Source organism: Pungitius pungitius, chromosome 9 (genome assembly GCF_949316345.1).
Source record: "Pungitius pungitius chromosome 9, fPunPun2.1, whole genome shotgun sequence".
In the NCBI taxonomy this organism is placed as follows: Eukaryota; Metazoa; Chordata; class Actinopteri; order Perciformes; family Gasterosteidae; genus Pungitius; species Pungitius pungitius.
In genome coordinates this window covers 17,675,181-17,696,197 of record NC_084908.1, presented here as the reverse complement: position 1 = coordinate 17,696,197, position 21,017 = coordinate 17,675,181, and the positions used below count along the sequence as shown (strand labels likewise).

The 21,017-nt window shown below is 46.4% G+C and overlaps 5 protein-coding genes across 5 annotated transcripts; all 5 read right to left on the bottom strand.

The window, feature by feature from the left end:
* Nucleotides 1-780: 780 nt before the first annotated feature.
* On the bottom strand, nt 781-4,428 carry LOC119217674 (synaptogyrin-3-like). The gene is made up of 4 exons (XM_037471504.2): nt 4,212-4,428; nt 2,766-3,000; nt 2,434-2,579; nt 781-1,144 (listed from the first exon to the last, which is right to left on the bottom strand). The coding sequence occupies exons 1-4, from the start codon at nt 4,314-4,316 to the stop codon at nt 917-919; spliced, it is 714 nt and encodes a 237-aa protein (XP_037327401.2). The 5' UTR covers nt 4,317-4,428; the 3' UTR covers nt 781-916.
* Nucleotides 4,429-6,316: 1,888 nt separating this feature from the next.
* zgc:136472 (uncharacterized protein LOC678514 homolog) lies at nt 6,317-9,869 on the bottom strand. Its single transcript, XM_037470874.2, has 11 exons — nt 9,622-9,869; nt 9,330-9,530; nt 8,965-9,089; nt 8,750-8,887; nt 8,422-8,529; nt 7,904-8,029; nt 7,585-7,782; nt 7,364-7,484; nt 6,984-7,165; nt 6,775-6,864; nt 6,317-6,677 (listed from the first exon to the last, which is right to left on the bottom strand). The coding sequence occupies exons 1-11, from the start codon at nt 9,788-9,790 to the stop codon at nt 6,594-6,596; spliced, it is 1,542 nt and encodes a 513-aa protein (XP_037326771.2). The 5' UTR covers nt 9,791-9,869; the 3' UTR covers nt 6,317-6,593.
* Nucleotides 9,870-10,197: 328 nt separating this feature from the next.
* si:dkeyp-75b4.8 (lipopolysaccharide-induced tumor necrosis factor-alpha factor homolog) lies at nt 10,198-11,981 on the bottom strand. The gene is made up of 4 exons (XM_037472696.2): nt 11,848-11,981; nt 11,327-11,419; nt 11,028-11,247; nt 10,198-10,922 (listed from the first exon to the last, which is right to left on the bottom strand). The coding sequence occupies exons 1-4, from the start codon at nt 11,969-11,971 to the stop codon at nt 10,817-10,819; spliced, it is 543 nt and encodes a 180-aa protein (XP_037328593.1). The 5' UTR covers nt 11,972-11,981; the 3' UTR covers nt 10,198-10,816.
* Nucleotides 11,982-14,071: 2,090 nt separating this feature from the next.
* pdia2 (protein disulfide isomerase family A, member 2) lies at nt 14,072-17,885 on the bottom strand. The gene is made up of 11 exons (XM_037470815.2): nt 17,477-17,885; nt 16,800-17,006; nt 16,451-16,584; nt 16,227-16,364; nt 15,547-15,663; nt 15,331-15,456; nt 15,014-15,208; nt 14,805-14,925; nt 14,507-14,685; nt 14,299-14,430; nt 14,072-14,191 (listed from the first exon to the last, which is right to left on the bottom strand). Exons 1-11 carry the CDS (start codon nt 17,835-17,837, stop codon nt 14,135-14,137), a joined length of 1,767 nt encoding a protein of 588 aa, XP_037326712.2. The 5' UTR covers nt 17,838-17,885; the 3' UTR covers nt 14,072-14,134.
* A 999-nt stretch (nt 17,886-18,884) lies between these two features.
* LOC119217334 (protein PERCC1) lies at nt 18,885-19,765 on the bottom strand. The gene has a single exon (XM_037470818.2). The coding sequence runs from the start codon at nt 19,754-19,756 to the stop codon at nt 18,899-18,901; it is 858 nt and encodes a 285-aa protein (XP_037326715.2). The 5' UTR covers nt 19,757-19,765; the 3' UTR covers nt 18,885-18,898.
* Nucleotides 19,766-21,017: the final 1,252 nt, after the last annotated feature.

Here is a 21,017-nt window from a genome sequence, read left to right as displayed (position 1 = left end):
AATCCCGTGTGTTTTTAACATTATTTGCTTAATCCAAAAATTAAGACCTCATAGAGTACAGCTGTTGCCTTCTGCTGCTGATAAATTCAAGCACAACTTCCGGTAGATTTAAAATTGATTCACATAACACATTGTTGGATCTATTTAGGTCTCAACATTTCACTATAGAGAAATTTAAAAAGTAAGCTATTTAAAGTTCCGAACAAAAATACACTCACAGCTCTGATTGTGGCGGTGGATAGATTTTTTTTATTTTTTATATTACACTGAACCACTTCATCGTATCACAATAAAATATTAAATCACATGAATATTTCACACTGAAACACTACAGCATTCAGAATGCATCAAGCTGTCCTGCCTTTGTGGTTGGCCGGCCCGACTGATGGCAAACAGAAGCAGGTAGACAACACTCCGAGGCTTCACTGTCCTCCATATTTCCTTCACTAAATACCTTTTTATTTGGCAGATGGAGACATAGATTTAAAACCTATGTTCTCCTGCATCTCTCCACACGATCATGCAGTCAGCGTGTGTGTGCCTCCAGGTGTGTGGTTATGTGTTTTAAATTGTACACATACAGTTTATGTCCAGGTGTGACAGATGTGTTTGCGTGCATCAATGTGTTTGTGTATACATATACATGTATATGTGTGTGTGTGTGTGTGTGTGTGTGTGTGTGTGTGTGGGAGACCTTGTGTGCATGTGCAGAAAAAGACCATTTTTGACACAGAGAGTTTCTAACTAAGCTGAGCCAGCAGTTGCCACGGTGAAAAAAAATTAGATCACGCGTGACCCAAAAAAAGCCCAACCGATCCCAGGGAGAGGATTGGGCAGCCACTAATCAGCGAGGCGGGACATCTGGACGTCCGACGCGGCGCCTCTCAACGCGACACCCGTTTCTTTCCGTCCGTCTCTAGAGGACAGGGGCCGCGGGTCTTTGCTGCGTGAGCTTCTGGGGGTCCAGGGTCTCGGTGAAGGGGGGAGCTTGGTAGGGGTTGGTGGTTACTATGGTGGCTCCGTTGGCGATGGGGTACGGCATCGCTCTGGCACTGCCGAGGGGGGGATCCGCGTGTTGCCATGTGAACAGGTTTCTGTTGCTGCCGGTTAAGAAGCGCCGCAGCGCACTCAGCGTCAGCACAACCTGTCAGTAACACACACACACACACACACACACACACATGTTAGCAGGGGGCTGTTACTCAGAAACTGATTTTAGTACGCAAGATGAATAGTTTGGAGCCATGCTAGCGGCCCTTTGAGCTCACCATGACAACATGGCATCTCGTCAGATAGCTGTTGAGGTATGTTTGTCTGCATCGCAGACATCCCAAAACTCATCCAGCACGAGGTTCAGGGATTCCCAAAACACACGTGTTTTTAAGCACCTGTGTGAGGATTCGGTTCGGTGTTCAATTTACTACAGCCCATAATCACAATCGAGGTAGCAGGGACGACTTTTGGTCATAGCCCATTTAAATAGTGGTCTGTGGAGGTACACTACTACTGGTTATATCCTCCGCGTTTCTTTAAAAATCAATGCTCCTAGTTTCTAAGGCAGATGTTTGTTAAATGTCAGTAGATAAACCAACCATCGTGCAGATGTTACAAAGCCAAAACGCATAACAAGCGAGGATGTAGAGGATGTTGCACGGAATGTAAAAGTGTGGCTGTGTAATCGTGACTTTGACTCGTCTTCATTCAACCGTTTTCAAGGGCTACGGTGAACTTCTCGAGAACATTAAATCAGCTTCAGTGTGTAAAATCAGAAGGCTTCCCCTTCGGAGTCAAGAGAGCATTGCTCGTGCCACACGCCATAAATCCCAGAGGACGGATTGTGGACCAAATGATCACAGAACTATTGGATATAAAGGACTTGGCAAGCTTTTTACAATATACTGTAGCTTTGTCATAACTTTGACACAATTACAGCTTAACCTCCTAACGTCCTCTCAGAGGGAGATGAATGGCTGCTTTTAGTCTGATGATGGAAATGGTTTTAACGCGGTCCGGCATCGCAAGGTGTTTATATTCAAGTTTCGCTGAGAGCAGCTTCTTTTTCTCACATTTACATACATTCACACCCTGAAACTGCCCAGTAGAGGTCCGACCTGTTAGACAAGGGGTTACAGGTTTGCATGTGTGTGTGTGTGTGTGTGTGTGTGTGTGTGTGTGTGTGTGTGTGTGTGTGTGTGTGTGTGTGTGTCAGACTAAAGAGAGGCTGGGGGTGCTCTGTGTCAAGAGCCTTTGCTTATCCTCCATGAAGGTAATGTTCTTTAATGGGTTCATTACCAAACACACACTGATAACCCTGAAAGAGACACACACACACGAACAAGAGGACAGCGACGAACCCACACACACACACACGAATGTACACAAAAACAGAGCGGTTTTAAGTAGGTAGACACATGCACATACACACGTACACACCCAGGTCAGGATGGAGAAGAAGCAGAAAGTGATGGTGGCTCTCGCGGCGTCGGAGCCCTGGGCCAATGGCAGCTCGTCTGGCGAGGTAGCCTGCCACTGATTGGCCAGAAAACAGAATCCAACGAACCACAGGAAGCTCGCGAGACCTGGAGACACCGTTTAAACTTCAACTTAGCTTTGTTTTCCTTCGTGTTCTCGGTAATCTGCACATTGTCATCGGTGGAAACAACAGAGCAACAACACAAGTACCTCAAAATTGTACTTAAGTTAAGTAAGTGGGTAAATACACGTAGTTAGCTTCCACCGCTGTGTTTGTGTGTATTAAAATGCACCAGAGAAGGCGAGGTCCAGCATTACAGCCCGTCTCCGGTCCTTGACGCTGCTGATGGACGGGAAGTAAACGTCCAGGATCAGGAAGAAGATGCTCCCCAGGAAACAGGCCACGCCCACGGTGACGCCGTAGTTACAGGCACCCGCGTTGTTGTTGAAGACGCACAGCAGGCGCTCGCTGCCGATGTTGATGTAGCCCTCGTTGATGATGCAGCCGAACACCACTATGGAGAAAACCTGACAGAGGGGGAGATGGGGGGGGGGGGGGGGGTTCAAGATGTAACAGGTAGGAGAGAATGAAGTCACACTGGTGTGTGAATGCCTTTCATTCCTCGCACACACACCACACACACAGTAGTTTTAAAGGGTAAGTTTGCACAAATTAGACAAATAAAAACCTGAGTTCGAATGAATTGCCAACGTTTGACTGATGTAACATTAGAATGAGTTGGTTATTATAGAAAAGGTCATCCAGTTTGGTGCAGAAGGATCAGCGTCCAATGTCCAACCTCTGTTTTTTTTGCAATCCGGTTGAACTGATCTGTTTGAAATATGTTTATTGAATCCCTTTAAAAGAGACACTAACCTAACCGCACAACATGACACTGAAGGACTGTCAACAGCATGCATAACGTTTTTCATGATTCAAATGATTAGTTGAGTAATTGATTGAAAATAATCAAAACTATTTTAATAACTGATAAATCTTTTCTAACATTTATTGGTTCCTGCCTCTCACTCGTGCGTATTCTGTGATTTTCCTCTTTTCTCAGATGTTGTACAATCCTGAAAATAATAGGTCTTTAAATTAGACAGCATCACTAATTAATGTCATTTATTTTCATTATTCGCTGTACTGAGTTGTAGTATATTTTGCTTCCTACGGATTGTTTTTTCTGTTTATTTTAAAGATAAGTGCACATCGCTTGACAAATCATGAATTTTTCATGAGATAGCGGGACATAAATAAGGAGACGGGTTATTGTGTGCTTCTCCCAACTTGCGATGCCTCCCTCTAAAGCCAACGCTTCAGTGCACATTGCATGTGTTTGGTGACTCACGGCTGCAGAGACACACCACAGAGGTGTCACGTTCTGGATGGGGAGGCAATAAAAACCCAAAGCGCTATCGAGACACAAAGAGGCACCAGATAAGCGTATGGAAATCAGACGCATGGTCCTCGAGCTCCATCTCTGGAAACCAGTTCCATTTATTTGACCGCGCTGCAAAACAGAGATTTAATTCAAAGATATTGAGCCGTTTATTAAACATGATTTTGTTTTTCTTCTTTACCGACAAAAAAAAAGAACACAAAAGGCAGGCGCGAGGGACACAGACAATGTGAATGGGGGAGAAGGAGAATGGAGAGGGGGCGGGGAGGCTGGGGGGGGGGGGGGGGGGGGACAGTAGGCCTGTCCATTGACGCGAACCACCGGAGGCTTTCTTACCCACGACATCAGCCTGAGGATGGTCCGCGGATGAGTGAAGAAGGCGACCGGATCGAAGGCGACGCCGCCGGCCTTCCTGGCGCCGTACGCGCCCGCTGGCTCCATCCTCCCGGCGATGCGTAGCGAGGAGACGGGCGGAGAGCTGCGCGCGGCTGCGGCGGCGTCCTCCTGCAAGCCTCCGCGTGACGTCACGCCGCGTCACCGGCGAGCGGATCGCAGGCTGACTGACTGACGACGGCGGTCAGATGTCGTCACGTTACGATTACGAGTTCGACCTGGCTGTTGTTAGTATGAGGACTTTTTTGTCCCAAAAAAAAAAAACCGCACACGAACCAAATTTGCCAAAACGGGCTTTTGATCAGCGGCCGCTGGTCGTTTATTTATTTATTTTTTGGTAGGAGCCAAAATAATATCGTAACTATTATAAATATACAATATAAATATCATATAATAGATATATTATGTTAAAGGATAAATATATTACAATGTAAACATATTTATATAGAATTAATTAATTACAATGTGAATTCAGATTAATTAATTACACAAAAAATAACACATTAAACATTTTTTACGCATTTTTACACTTATTTTTTGCACCGCGGAACGTTTCTCACTGGATGAGTTTCGGGGGGACCGATTATACTGGAGCACCAACTAGCGTTCATGACTTCAGACAACAACAAACCACAGTGAACATGAACGAAGAAGCTGACGAGACCGTGTCGGGTGGCCCCGTGAATGGGACATTTTATTATAATAAACACACGGATGGAAGCGTCGATAAGAGCATGGTTGTGTGCAAGCTGTGCAACAAGGAATTCGCATCGAGCCTCAAGTATCACCTCAACGCAAAACAATTAGCAGCTAGCGTGGACGTTAGCCCGACTCCGAGTACAAGGACCCACACCCAACCCACACTGCGCCAGATGACTGGTTTAAGGACTAGGGTAACTAATTCCACGTCTGAAAAAATAACCAATGTTCTGAATGTATTGGTCTACTTAAAAAAACCTAGTTTACAGAAGGTCTACTTACCTATAGGCTACCTGAATTTCTAAAGGTACTATATTTCTAAATATGCTATTGCTACACCTGTCTGCTGGAATTGGTTGAACAAAAATAAAAATCCATGTGAAAAAATTACTTCTCACTGTTCTCAGGTCAAATATTTATGCAATTAAAATGCAATTAATTTCGATTAATTAATTACAAAGCCTCTAATTAATTAGATTAATATTTTTAATCGAGTCCCGGCCCTAATTAAAACACACCCTTGTGTCCCCCTTGTGTCCCCCTCACTCATCGAGCTGCGTCTCGTTCTCCGTGTCCCCGTCGCCCTGCTTGGGGGCTTGTGGCCGGGACGGACGGGGAAAAAGATTTTACTGGAAAACCAATGGATCATTTGGATATTTTAGAATGAAAAATAAATACTTAGAAAAAATGTGTTGTACGTTGAGAACATTAGAGAAATGTTAATAAGAAAGATGATCAGATTCTAAAGATCATATTTAGGGCCTGAGCCGACTGAAAGTCGGGCCCTTATCATATTCAAAAACTCTTGAATTTTTGCATGCGCATCAGAAGTGCGAAAAATTGAGATATTCTTGGGGTCGCGCATTTGAGGATAAAAAAAATGGCTCTTTAGCGCCCCCCAGAAAGGAAAGACCTATAACTTCAAAAGTATTTTACTTTCCTCACCAAATCTTTAGGACATGTTCACATAGAACATCCCCAAATATATTCACAATATTTGAACATTAGAGGGCGCTATAGTGATTCTCTGTATTTTTGCTTGTTTTTTGCGTTTACAAACGAACAAACTCCTCCGAGAGTTTAAATCCGATAGATTTAAAAATCAGGCAACTTGATCCTGACACCCGTGAGGACAAAAGTTATTAAAATCAAGAGAAACTACCTGGGCGTGAGCTTGCGTCCATTTTGGACAATTTTTGACGATTTTTAATAAAGTTGTAGTTGATGCACGTTGGTGTTTCAGGACCTCGTGGAGCTCCTGACCGACGTCTCAGAGGAGCCTCTGGTGAGAGGTTTTCCTCTGTGTGTGTGGAACAGCTATGTGTGATCATTAGCTGAATGAACCCTGGTGGAAATGATCACTCATTTTCAGTTATTTTGTTGTGTTATTATTTTATTTCTATTATTTGAGAGATGGGAATACAGTCTGATTAGAATAGATTAAAGTTTTTTAAAGCATTTTGACCAATATTTTTACTTTTGTGTTATACTATTAGACTTTATTGGATTTGATTGGACGGTTAAAACCTGATCTATGTTTGTGACTAAAAAGTACAAGACGCACATGCACACATTTACACACACAAACACACACACAAAGTACTGTAAGTACTGTAAGTTTCTGTATCAAAGCTCGTCTTTGGTTTGGTTGGCTTGTTTTGCCTCTTCAGCTTTCGCAGCCTCGATGTACTTCCTCCTGTCCTCATCCTCCTGGAGACGCCAAACAAAGGAGTTTTTTTTTAAAACACACAAACACAACTATAAGAACACTGCAGTAATGTTAAAGGTTTGTGGGACCATAAATTACCGTCACTCTGTATTTTTTGGCTTTCTCCATCTCTTTGTCCAGAAACTTCAGCAGATCCTTCACCTTCCTTTTACCCGTATAAACCACAACCTGACAGGGGCGAAGACGTCACACAACGAACATTATTACCTCCACAGAGGTCAGGGTCCACGCGTGGAGTCCATCAGTCCACCCTGGGAATCAAAAAGAACCACGGAGGTGTCCCTCACCCTCTCAGCGTACAGGGCGGGGAACAGGCAGAGTGACGGGTATCCGCCCTGCATCGACATGTTGATGTCGTTGGCGGAGGCGTCGATGCGAGCCACGACCACGTCCTCTCGGTCCTTCAGCGCCCCGGCCAGCTCCTCCCACAGCGGGAACAGAGCACGGGACTCCGCACTGTAGGGGAGATCTGGAGCACACGTTGGACACACAGAGGGATGTTGATGGTCTCAATTTGAACCCGTTTCAAGTTTTCTTCAGTACAGCAGGCAAATGATTAAGAAGTAAAGCCACCCAGTCCATAGATTGCTATTGAGAGAAGGCTGAACCTAAAGTTTACACTTTCCAATCAAATTGAGCCATTTGTAATGAAAAAACATTCACGTACAGAACAGGACAAACACCGTCTTGTTGGGGTTGAAGCCGACTTTCTCCAGAGTCATTCCCACCAGCTCCTTCACCGGCTGCTCGTCCCATCCTTCGGGTATCGGCTCGCTCTGCATCTTGGGCTGTCATGTCAACGCAAACCACCACCATTTAAAAAAAAAATCCAGTCCCCCCACCGTCCCCCACCGTCCCCGTCCCCCACGGAATGAGAGTGCGCGTCACCTTGGCCTCGCCCTCCAGGTAGGACCGGCAGAATGCCTTTATGGTGCGCTCATCCAGGGTGTCGGAGGGCAGGTGATAGGTCACATGGTCCGTCAGGTTGACCAGCCGGATCAGAGGGGCCTCGAAGTCGCGAACCCGGAAGTACTCCATCAGCCTGCCGTTACGAGGCTCGTCCACGTCCACCCACACGAACAAAATCTGCACAAACACACAGGGTCGGGAGGGAGGGGGCGGGGGGGGGGGGGGGGCATTTGTTCCGATGTGTGCGCTCAGTGCTGCTGTGTGGGGGAAACCATTCGGACGGTTGGGGGGTTTCTACCTTCAACCTGAACGATTCCGCGGCACCGCTGAAAGCAGAGTGGATCTCCTTGAAGGCCGCAGAGCCTTTGTTGACAAACAGCAGGGCGTGGCTGGACACGGGCGAGGTCAGTATCCGAGTGGCTGTCTGCACGGGGAGACAAAGGACAGAAATACGTCTCCGTTAACTCATTTTAGATTTTTGTGTGTGAAGTCATTTTTTTTGGTTCAACCTTTGGAAGCTTTACTTTTTTGTTTCACAGACGAAAGACGACAGAGCCACAGAGAGTCGTATTGCATTTATGTCTACACCATAGTTCTCCTGCAGTTTAGCTGCCAAAATGTGAAAAAGATCAGCATTGAGAAGCGATTGAATAATAATAATTCACAAAATCAAGGGAAATGTTTTTGACTCCCACACAAACTAACAATGACTAGAGAATTTGAGTGTATGTATTAAAAATGCAAAGTCTGAATGCAAATTTCCAGAGCAGCAATGCAGTAAGTGTGCGAAAATGTACCACGCGGCGAATACTCTACCTGCCCCGTGTACTCTGTGACCGGGTCCATCTGGTAGACGGTGATAAAGGCGATCAGCATCTCTTTAGATGTCTCAGGCGTCATTTTGTAAGCCTGGATGAGCTTCGACTGCAGCAGACACACAAGAACGCACACACAGAAACAAACAAACACAGGTGGAAGGCAAAGGCATTACTTTATATATTTCTTTCCCGCTTGATATGGTTAAGTTATTTAAATCCAACACGGCGCATCCAAAAGTGCAAAAAGGATTCTTAGTCAGCCCTAAAAAAGCACAGAGGCATTGAAATGCAGCCTTGCTGTTACTGTATTTAAAGCACATAAGTACCTGTTTCAACAGCAGCACGACATCGTGTGAAAGGCCATATTTGGTGATGACCTCATTGCTCTGTGTCACAGCGAAGTTAACGTCAGGAAGGTCCACCGCAGCGTCGTAAAACACGCGCACGTACTCGTGGTCCAGCTCCTACGCACGCGGGAAAGCACATCATTAACCGGACGATTGATTGACAGAGAAAAAAAATATGAAACCCATTGTTTCACCTTAAAGGAGCCAACCACCGTCAGCTCCTCGGAGGACTCCGATTGGCTCGGATCGGCGATGAGGTCAGCAGCCGACCCCGCTCTCCTTTTCAGCCACGTTAAGATGGAAGCCGAGCTCTGAGGAACTTTAGCACAATCCGGCAAAAAACTATTTTCATCGTGGGCATCGAAGAAATAGTTAATTAGTTACATTTTCGGTCAATTTTTGACTTGCTTTCTTGCTGACAGTTAAATCAGAATAATGAAAGAATAAGGATTTTCCGTGACGATCGCTGACATGAAACGAGGAATCAGTTTTCTCCTCTGAGTGACAGGTAGAAGGGGCTATCAGGGCCTGTGTAATATTTATGATATTTGGAACGTACCGGGACAGGTCACAGGGTTGTGTTTGTCTCCAGCCAGGTAAAGTCTGATGGTGGCGAGGCCTGTCACATTGAGTTCTTTGGCCAGGTCTTTCTCTTTTGCCACATCCACCACGGCCAGTTTGACCTCTGACCCCCGAAGCTCGGCGGCGGCGCCCTCGAACGCGGCCGAGATACGATGTCCTTCTCCAGACAGGGGTGCATCTGCACACACACGGAGCACGAGGTGGCAACATTAAAGCGACAAACAAACAACGGAGATCAAGGTGGGCGTGCGTCTTTGTGTCAAACTTACAGAAGTGCACCAGCAGCTGCTTGTTTTTCCTCAGCGCCCTGTTGAAGTTGCCTTTCTTCAGCTGTAAAACGTCTCCCTCCTCGGGGGGGGGTCCCTCCGCCCGGTTGTCGGCGGCGACAAACGCGCAGAGACAAAAGGCCGTCAGGCCGAGCAGCCGCAGCGTCTTCATGGCGGGTTCACCTGAAAGGGCGACTACTGTGGACACGATCTCGACTCAAAGGTACGAAGGGAGGGGTGAAATGAAGGTCTGCTATGTGTGTGTGTGTGTGTCTGTGTGTGTGTGTGTGTGTGTGTCTGTGTGTTTGTATCAGTGCTGGGCAGGTAGTTGTTAACGTTTTTCGTTATCAGCCGACTAAACCCACCGGTCTGTAGCTGATTAACTTCCCTATCCGAGTCTCGCTGTGTCTTTGCTATTGGCTGACGCTCATATCAAGTATATCACTAGTATCTGAATACCCTTTGCAGCTAACGCTGCCTCAGCAAGGTCAGGTGCATGGAAACGTGCACTCACCAGGCACATGGATCTGCAGAAAGTGCACAAACGTCACACAAATAAAAACACATTCACAGCTTCGGCAAAGTAACCAACACCATGTTTATTTGCCTATCAACATGATAGAATGATAAATAATAAGATCACAAGAAGAAAAAAAAAGAATCAAACTGGGCCGGGATGTTTGCTGCAGGAATGAGTCGTTGGACTCAGCAGCACAGGCACAACACATATATGAAGGACTTCCACCCCAGGGAATGGCAATCAATTCGGTGTATTTATTCATTCTAAGATCGGTCTTTATTATAACAAGTCTGTATCATTAAAAGAACAGTTCTCCAGTTTAGGAAACACGCTATTTTGCAGAGGGTCGGAGGAGAAGACGGATATACTCTTGTATAGTATCAGTATCATTTTTTCTCTATATGGTTACTGTTAATCAATTTAATTTGTTAGGTTTCAAATCTGCGTTAATATTTAACCGGTTGCAGCTTAAAGGCCCTGCACACCCACACAGGTGAGCTCAGTTCCAACATCCTCTATGTCCAGTATCACTATGTGTAGTGAGTACTGTACATATATTAGATCAGACACCTATCATCCCCTACAATGGAAGAGCCGTGTGCTGTATATTCATTCCTGGCTTTTGACATTATTGTTGTTCATCCCTGTCGGACAACAGCCCATCGATCCCAAAAAGTGTCACTTTACATGTACGTGCAGGCGGCTTTCACAGTGTGGGCAGTAATGATGAACGTCTTGTAGACTTCGCATCATGAGCGGAATCAGGCAGAAACCGCAGATCAACCTGAAAGGAACCGGCAGGGACACAAGACCAGATGTTAAAGATTGTGCGGCCCTCAGATGTTTGTGTGTGTGTGTGTGTGTGTGTGTGTGTGTGTCTTTGTCTCACCCCATCATCGTGAGAAAAATGCATAGAGACCAGGCGCCCATCCCGGGCACGTGTTTGACCTTAGTGGTGACCACCCCGTGGCAGCACGGGCAGCGAACCAGACCAGGGATGTCTCCCAGGTGTCTCACCGAGATGGGGACGGGCTCCGGCTGCGTCGTCACCACCACCGGCGCTGGCGCCGGCTGAGAATGCCTGGTGCCGCCGGGCCGCGCAACACCGACTGCCAACGAAGACACAATGTGTCATTTTCACCCACGTCATCAAGAGAGAAAGATTAAGTTAAGTTGTGGCTTCCGTACTTTGTGTGACGGGATGGATTACGGTTCCGTGGGCTGGTGACGTCTGAGCAGTCGGGAAAGTCAGTACCGGAAAAGGATTCTGCGAGGTTGACACTAAAGAAAAATATAAATATAAAAGAGCATATTTTTTTTCCTCACTCCAGACTAAATTGAAAATGTAAGAAAACAATCCGAATCTTATACAACCTTTTCCTACAGGTCTCACTTTGATACAACCACAATAACCATCTATCAACTACCTGCTGCCATCAGATATAATAACTTTATATATTATTATGACAGTTTTTGAAGATTTTCTTTCATTTCTTTTTCTAATCCTTCACTGTTGAAACTGATTCTGCACGATTCAGTATTTTGTTTCTTTGTATCATTTGGCTTGTATGCAGATGTTCTATTTTATTGCTGTTAAACAAACATTTTCAATAACTATATACAGTTATTTAAATAAGAAGTTTTACACAGCAATATCAGATAAATAAATGACCAATGCCGAAAGGGAGGCCAGGGATATCTGTCCTTACCTGCTTCCCTGTAGGTGGGAGGAGGTGTCGGGGGGGAGTGCAGGGGGCCGTGGTATTCGGGGGGAGGGAGGATGTTGAAGGGCGAAGGCTGTCGACTGACCTCCTCATACGAAGGGGGTTCCATCAGATCACCAAGTCAAACAGGAAGCTGACAAAACACAGAGAGGCCAATCAGTCACCTGTTCAGTTTAGTTCAACTTTTGGTCATTAACCTGCCATTTGTCGTTCTTTATTTTTGACTTTTTCAAAATCATGCAAAATATTTGTTTTCTACTTTACTCTGTTTTCTTGCGCTGATGCAGACTGAACAATTACTCAGGTAAACATAGTTTAAAATCTATGCAGCATGGACCATTTCAAGATAATACTTATAGTTATTTCACTGGACTATTCTGCTCAGTAGCCCCAATCAATGATAACACATAATCATTTGTTGATGTATGTGTTTGTATTGTAAATCTCAATGAATCAGATGCATGTAGTGGAGTAGCATTGAAAGTAAAATCCTATAGAAAAGTACTTCAATGTTGAACCGTGTTACATTACACCACTGTATTAGTATTCTTATTGTCGTACAACATACCATCAACTTAACAAAGCTCACGTTAAAACTCTAAAGTTACTATAGTAGGAACACAGTTAATGCAGAGTCATTCGAATGTTCAAAACATGCCAGCCAGTCTCCTAAAAAAACAACAGCGTCAAAGACAGCTGCTGAAACGGAGCCAAGTTCTGAAGGAAACCCGACCGGAGCGTCCGCCGCAAGTAAAGAAACAACCCAAACAGAGTGCTGTGTGCGGCGTATCAGCGCCGTGGTCTTACCTGGGATGTGTGAGGCCGGCGGGAGCAAACGTGTCCCATGTTTGGGGAGTGATGCACCAACTAATCCTGTCGAACCTGTTCTCCTCTGGAATTAGAAACATTTGACTTCCCTGAAAACCAAACCCTGTTTACATGTTTCTGTTGTGCAACCTCTCAAACCTTATTTCACTCCCACAAACCTGCCACCTCACCCACTGGTGACACTTAATTCAATGGTAACATTTAATTACCAAGGCATGACCTAGGGTGTTTGTTTTACCCAGACATAAAATAGAATCAAGACTGTGGTTATAAAATAAATGACTGGATATCTAGGCAGTGAAAAAGAATATATTACTTAATAGCTTTGTAGAAAGCTTGAGTATAAACACATTTTTAAAACTCTTTGTTCTTTTTTTCCCAATAACATTTTTTATAAGAATTCCTTTTCACATCAAAATATAATTCACAAAAAGTATTTTTTGTATTTGTTTTTATAACAATGCTGTTGGAAGCGCCCTCTCAAGTCACATTTATGTAAACGGTTGTTTCCCTTTTCATATAATATAAAACATAGCTAGCTTAAACGTTGATATTTAATAAAGTAGTATTTCCCTTCTTGGCATTAGCTTAGCATCGTCATTTTGGGCCTGTTAGCATGCTGGTGTTAGCTTGTAGCTAAAGAAACCACCGTGTGGCCTCACAGACGATGTATTGGTACAAACATTTGGTAATAACATACTTTTTGAAACTGTATGTTTTACTTTACTGTTAGTTTTTTAATATAAGTATGTTTTAAAATGATAATAATGCCGCTCCATCAACATTTAAAACACTTGTCTCGGATTCCCTGAGGACTGAGGGACACAGTGAGAGAGACACTAATTTATTTATCACATTGTAGGCTTAACTTACTTCTTACTTCTTGTTTTGTCTTATTTTGTAGTTTCACGTCTCTTGTGTTCCTGGGTTACGTCACTTCCTGCCTTGTCCTGTCTTCCCCCTGTGATTGTCTGCCGTGCCTGATTGTTTCCAGCTGTGTTCAATCACCTGCACCTCCCTTGTGTATTTAAGCCTTGTGAGTCTCTTGTGGCGTCATTGCGTGTCAAAGTCAGATGCCTGTTACGTCAAGTCCCCCGTGTTATGTAAGTCCTTTGTTGTTTTCAAGTCCAGGTCCCTGTTTTTGCCTTTATTGTTTTCTCCTCCTTCTCGCCCTTTTTTATCGGTTGGAGTGATTTTGAGTTTCGTGATTGACTATTAAAGTCCTTTTATTTTCTTAAAGTCCTCCCTCCTTGCCCACGAACCGCCCGGTGTTGACACTTTGTAACTTACATTTTACAAAAAGAGTCATTAAGAGAGAATAAATGTGATATTTACACAAAATGACGACCTTCAACATAAGTAATGAGTAACTAAATATTTATGTTTGTGACCCAAATTCATTTTATTAAGAAAAATTGATACTGATCAAAAAACCAAAGTGACATCACAGCTCGTCTTTAGAGGTCGTGTTGGTCGGTACCTCCGAGGAATCAGGAGCCTCCTGAGACACAGAAGAAGAAGATAAAATGAGGCACTGGTGAGAGAAGTAGATTCATAAAAGAGGGAGAAATTAATAAAGTAAAAAACAGTAAAAAAAAAAACACAGACCTCATCACTGGTGTCATCATCTTTCTCATCAAACTCTTCCTCCTCGTGGCTTTCAGCCGGAGGCAACACCCCTCCGTCGTCCAGGAACTTGGACATGGTCTCCAGATCCCTCTTACCGGTGTAGTCCACCACCTGACGGGGAGAAGAAGAAATGAAGACGACTGGGACCCCGCGAAGTCTGTGTGGCTGAACAGGTGATGACGAGTACCTCTTTGCCCTCCGCTGGGAAGTATTTGAGGGTCGGGTACCCCGAGATGGTCAGGGACTCCACCTCGTTGGCCGTGGCGTCCATCTTGGCGATGATGATGTCGTCTCTGTCGGCGTACTTTTCGGCCAGCTGTTCCCAGATGGGGGTCAGTTCCTTACAGTGTCCACACCATGGAGCATCTACACACAGACACACACACACAGGTTACAGCTGCTTTTCAATATGTTTCTGATAAATGTTCTGATAAACACACATTTCCCACCAATCAGCTTCCAGTTGGACTTGTTTTAGGACTTACAAAACTCCACGAAGACGTTTTTGGTCGGGTCCGTAGCAACGGACTCAAAGTTCTTTCCCACCAGGACTTTTACTGGTTCTTTGTCCCAGTCCTCTGGGATCTCCTCCGTACGATAGTAAGGCTGCATCACAAAACCAGACCATTAGTGACCGGGTCGTATGTGTCGCCACTGGATGTAAAACGTGTGTGTGTGTGTGTGTGTGTCTCACCTTGGCCGTGCCGGCAACGACGTCCTGGCACAACTGTCTGAGTGAATCCGCGGAAAGGTCGCCCGTAGCGATGCTGAACTTCTTCCCCGTTTCTATGTCGATGAGGCGCAGGGTCGGGGCGTCTTTCTCCGACACGCCGAAGTAATTGAGCACGTTGGGCAAAGGGGACGACACGTCGATCTTCACAAACAGCATCTGCACAGCGCACACGGGCCGACGCACAAGTGGGGGACAAAAAGAGGCAACGCGGTGTTAACGGGGGAAAACTCGTTAATTAGAAGACACACACACACAGACACACACACACACATGATTACCTTTCCCCTGAACTCTTTGGCGATGGGCCTGGATTGGTGCACCAGGGCGTTCTGACTCTCCACCGAGGAGTTGATGAACAGCAGGCAGTGCAGATGGATGCCCGAGGAGAAGATCAGCGCTGCGTTCTGAACACACACACACACACACACACACCGTACATTAGAACTTCAACATCATTTGACATTTTCTAATGTGTGTGTGTGTGTGTGTGTTACCTCCTGGCTGAATGGGATGATCAGCTCCAGGCTGTTTTGGTTGATGAAGGCGGTCAGATTTTGGGGGTTCAGCTCCCCTTCTTCTGAGAGTGCAAAGTCTGCTCTCCCTTCGTCAAACTGGCAAAACACAAAGAGGTTGGTTTTGGGAAGTCAGTTTTGGCATTTGGGGGTTTTGATTGACAGTCAATTTTTTAAAAAGGCCTTCAACTCCCGGAAATGTGATTTGATTCAGTCACAACATCAATATTACACATATTGACACAACAAAATAAAACAACAAAGTGGTCATTTTTGCATTTATTTTGGGTTGTTTTTAGCATTTTCTATCCATAAATGTCACCAACCCCTCTGTGCATGAACTGAAGCATTTTTTCTGTACTAGTCCTGGCTACTTTTTGTGAAATTACTATATGGCTACATGTCACCCTAACCCCCTAAATAAATCCAAGTCACGATCATGAATCTTAATAGTAAGAAAATACTTTTAAAGAAGCAGCATCAGCTAAATGTCCTCATCTTTCCCTCCTTGTGAGGACTTTTACTCCTCAAAGGACCAACCAGTTTGCACCAGAGGGCAGCAGAGCTAACATTGCCTCAGCTTTGTGTATCGCGGGTTTGGCCTTTCTCTAAAAACACTCGACTACGAGCCTCTCGGGTTAGGATCAAAACATGTCCCGCACCTTTTTGAAGAGCACCACCGAGTTCTCTTTGACTTCGTACTTCCGGAAAACCTCCGGACTCGCCGACAGCGCGAACTCCGCGTCGGCGAGATCCAGGGACAGCGCCTTGAACGCCTTCACCGCCTCGCTTTCCAGATTCTGAAAAATCGCAGAAGTGGATTTAAAAAAACGCGGACGCGATCGTGGATACGAACGCGTGGTTCATTGACGAAGGAGGGACCTACGTCGAAGAATCCTATAACGGTGACGTTGTGCGACTCGACGAACCGAGCCGCGGCGTCTGCCGAGTCGAGCAGCGGGGCGCCGGGGCCCGCGCGGCGCTTCAGCCACTTGATTATTCCCTCTGACGTCCTCTTGCCTGGTCACACGCAGGCAAAAAACACAAACAAGGGTCAAAACACGCAAGCCACGGGGAGTGGTCTCGGTGTCGCCATCTCATACCGAAAAAACGTCAAATTTAACTGGATTCTGTAAATTTCGGTTGTTTGCTCAAACGTAAAAGATGAAGAAAAACCGTTGGTCCAATCAAATAACCTCAGGCGTGTAGAAGGTTGACGTGTGTGTGTGTGTCACCTGTGAATTCGATGGGATTCTTTCGGTCTCCGTCTATGTACAGTTTTAGAACGGGATATCCCTCAATGTTGAACTCGGTGGACAGCTCCATCTCCTCCGTGGCCTCCACTTGGCCCAAACGGATCGCCGATCCCTCCTCCTTCAACTTCCCGGCAGCCTCGATGTAAATGGGCTCCAGCTTTTTGCAGTGGCCACACCAGGGAACATCTAGATACGCACACAGACACACACACACACACACACACAAATGTAGCTGATCTCTTCACAGCAGCCTCTGTTCTGCACAGTTTCCCTTTTGCCGCTATCTCATGCAAAGTCACACATGTAAATGAGCCGACCCGATAGCAGCGTCGGCCGTTGGGTTTCGGGCCTTTACCCACTTTACTCTTTACTCCCCTTTTCCAGACCTCTCCACCTCACGGGCTCAACTGTGGGAGAGTTGGAGCGAGGCAGCATCTGGAGCGCAGGGGCCACGTGTTTGTCCGCCGGTGAGATAACGACCTCGGCGCTCGCTGAGGGCCGAACGGGAGAAAACTACCTTCTCACCGTGGTGAATGTATCGCGAATTAAGCTCTGAGCTACTCCTGAAGTTCAGGTCTGCACCCCTCCATGTGTGTTCTCCAGGAACGACCTTCACCTTTTGAACACAAAACTGAACGGCACACAGAACTACTCACAGAATTTAACCAGCAGATGTCGATTCTCGCTGAGAGCTCTGTCAAAGTTCTTAACGTGGAGAACCATCACGTCTTTCTCCACCTCTATCTCTGAGGTTTTCTCCTTTTTTGGTGCCACCTCGGCCTCCCCGTCCTCCTCTCCCGGAGCCCCCTGCCTCTCCTCCTCCTCCTCCTCCTCCTCCTCCGATGACGAGTCTCCCTGCGCGTCCTCCAGTTCGGCGTCCCGGTCGCCGTGGGCCTCGGGTTCGGCGTCCCGGTCGCTGTGGGCCTCGGGTTCGGCGTCCCGGTCGTCGGCCCGGAGGCGGGGGGCCCACAGCAGCAGGCCCAGCAGAGCGAGCGTCAAAAGGGCGTGCGTCCTCATGCCTGCGGTTGCTTCTGGCGTACGGACTCGTGTTGGCCCGAGAGCTTGCACCTTTATCTGTGCTGGGTGGTGTGTGTGTCACAATTTCACTGGCCTTCCCTCACACCCAATCATGTGATGCGCCTGCAGGGGATTATTTTCAGTGTGAACCAATGAAACGCTGCCCTGTAGATTGAGAATTTGCAGAACTGACTTGGCTATTTTTCTTTTGACACACTTCATGTTTTTCTTGATTATTTTCTTTCTATTTCTATTTTCTTTTCTATTGCGTGTTTCGCGTTGAGACACCCCGCCACGTAGTAGCAGCACGTGGCGCTGGATGCTTCTTTTTCCCTCCTGTCTATCTGCATTAGCATTGAGAGAACACGTGTTATGTGCATTTCTGTCTCGGGCCTTTTTGCCTCCTATTTGTGTTGTGAACATTTTAACCTCTCTTCTCTGTTTACTGAATAACAGAAAAAGACTTTGGGCTATTTGCAAATGAGCGTTGCCATGCTACATGTTGCTCCAGGGATAGTTATACAGTTTAATCTAATTTAAAGGGTCTGTTAACCGGTCTGGTCCAGCAGGTTTTTATTTGTTTTGCCCAACGTGCTTACATTTGGAGGGAATGGCTTAAATGTCCCCCACTCAGAAACACATTCATTCGGTTTGTGCTGCTTTATGCATTAAAACAGCTTTGGACACAAAGGCATCTCATCAGGGTTCAAAGTTCAGGTAGCAGCATCTTTTGACTGCATCACGCGATCACACCACAACAGGTGGAGTTTGCCTCATTGGTTTTTTTTGAGTAACAGATATTCAAATATTATTATTGTTCATGAGCATTTTAAGGAATCTTTATTTCATGAGTCTCGTAAAATTATTGATTGCTTGATTTCTCTGTTGCACCTGTTAGATCAAATCACACGAAGGATGAACTGCAGCGACAAGCTGCCTGATGAAAAATGAGCGCAGTTTGTCTCTGTTTTTCCATGTCCTTTATTAATTTTTTTTTTTTTATTTTTTTTTTATACAAGTATCTTTCAAGGTTGAAAATAATGCGAATAAAGCTGTTGTGTTCAGTGCTGCATGTGTGCGTCCTCCGCCAGTGTGTGCGCGAGCTCCGGGTTCGGATCCCAGTACGCCAGCAAGTCGCTGAAGTCCAGCTGAGCGTTTTCCAGGGCGTGCGCGTCGTGGTGTGGCAGCGGTTCGCAGTGCGCGTCAGAGTCCGCGTGTGCGCTGTCCCGTGAAAGTGTGTCACCGCGCGTGACCTCAGGCGTGTTGCTGAAACCGACCAGAGGGCAGCAGGGGATCGGCTCGGTCCAGAAACTGAGCGGCAGAAGCCGTTTGATCATCGGCCGGTCGGGGCCCCGGCTCGGGCCCCTTTGGCTGAACAGTTCGGCCAAGGGCCCCAAACCGCCGTTGCCCTCGGCAACCCCGACTCCTCGGTCCCCGGGGCCGGTCGCCGAGCTGTTTTCTTGCTCCTCCTGGCTTCCCGCCCTTGCGATTTTCAGAAGGTCGTCGTAGTAACGCAGGCGCCCGCCGGTCGTGACGGAAACCGAGTCGCTGTAGATGTTGCAGCCTTCTCGGTCCCCGGAGCAGCGGCCGAAGTAACGCTGGACGTCGCGGCTGATGGCGTCCGCGAACCGCAGCAACTGCTTCGTCACATCTATGGCGCGGTGGGCCGGATTTAAGAAAGCCTCCAAGCACTCCTCCTCTTCCTCCTGAGCGTCCGATTCGACATCCTCCTCCTCCTCTTCCTCCTCCTCCACCTCCTCGTCTACCTCTTTCTCTTCCTCATCTTCCGTCGTCTCCGGCTTGTCCTCCAGCATCTCCACATCTCGGTCTTCCTTGCACGGAGAGCGCTGGAAGATCAGGGGGAAGTAGGCCGGAGCCGGGGCCCGAACGAGGAAGTTTCTGATGACGCCCGCCGCCATGTCGGCTTCTCGACACCCGGGGGGGGGGGGGGGGGGGGGGGGGGGTCAGTGACTGAAAGGACAGAAAAGAAAAGTCACATCCAACACGGCGAGCAGTTTGTTGATGGGGCAAAGCGTTACAGAACAAGTCAAGGTTGTGTTACCGTAGCTGAGGGAAGGTCTCGATTGAGGGATCCACTTTTCTGCACGTGTGTTTGCGTTTGTAATACTGGACCGCCCGGCTCGGGCACTGTATATATACCTCGGCACGCGGCCGTGTGTGTGTGTGTGTGTGTGTGTGTCTCTCCCGCAGGATGAGCTAGCTTCCAGAACAAATATTTGCATGACGGCTTGGCCGAACACACGTTGTTTACTTTATCACTGGGCAACACGGGAGGGGGGGGGGTCCGGGGCTAATGGATCCTCTGCTAGGAGATGATGGAGAGTCGTTTATACGCACACACGCACAAACATCATCGCTTTTTTTTCCAACACCCCCCCCCCCCGTCCCCCTGTTATCAGGCTAGTTAAAGGATAAAAGAGCGTGAAATCGAATCATATGCTGTTTTGACTTCTAAAGGGGAACACTCTGCACCCACATCAGCAGAACGGGTTTAAAGTTAAAGAGAGAAACCAAATCAAACGAGCCTCTAAAAATCTCACACTGTATTCGTAACTATTGTTTTTGTTACTGTCAACAAATTAATGCATGAGACCAAAACCCCAAAAGGTTGAAGCGGGCGTCAGAAAAATCATCTCAGCTCAGACGGACAAATCTTAAGTTCAGGAGAGCTTTTGACCAGCCGTCACCAGACGGGTGGTACCTGTAGTTTTAAGGATCACTTGTTGGTCGGGGGGTCTACTTTTAAGCCGTGGAAGTATACACATTTGACAATGGGGAGTTTTTACAGCAGCGGGAGGGCGTGTCGGATCAGACCCAAAAAGAACACAAAAAGAAAAGAAAGAAGTTACCGGAACTTCCAGCTGAGAGGTTTTAATGTATTGACTGTAGATTGTAACAAAAAGGTAAACAATAAACCTTCCAATAATTAATAAATATTAGCTATTCAAAGAAGTAAGAATGCTAGATTCAGATTCAAACTGGAGTTTTAGGTGCCAAATATTGTTGTCATGTAAAGTCACGCTGGTTTACTGTAGAAAACACGTAATAAATTAAACTTTCATTCAAAGAAGCAATGATTTTAAGTCATGCGCGTCATCCGATTTGAGCGACCTTCACCGACATCTGTAACTCTGTAAATACGTGCATGTGCTGTGCACG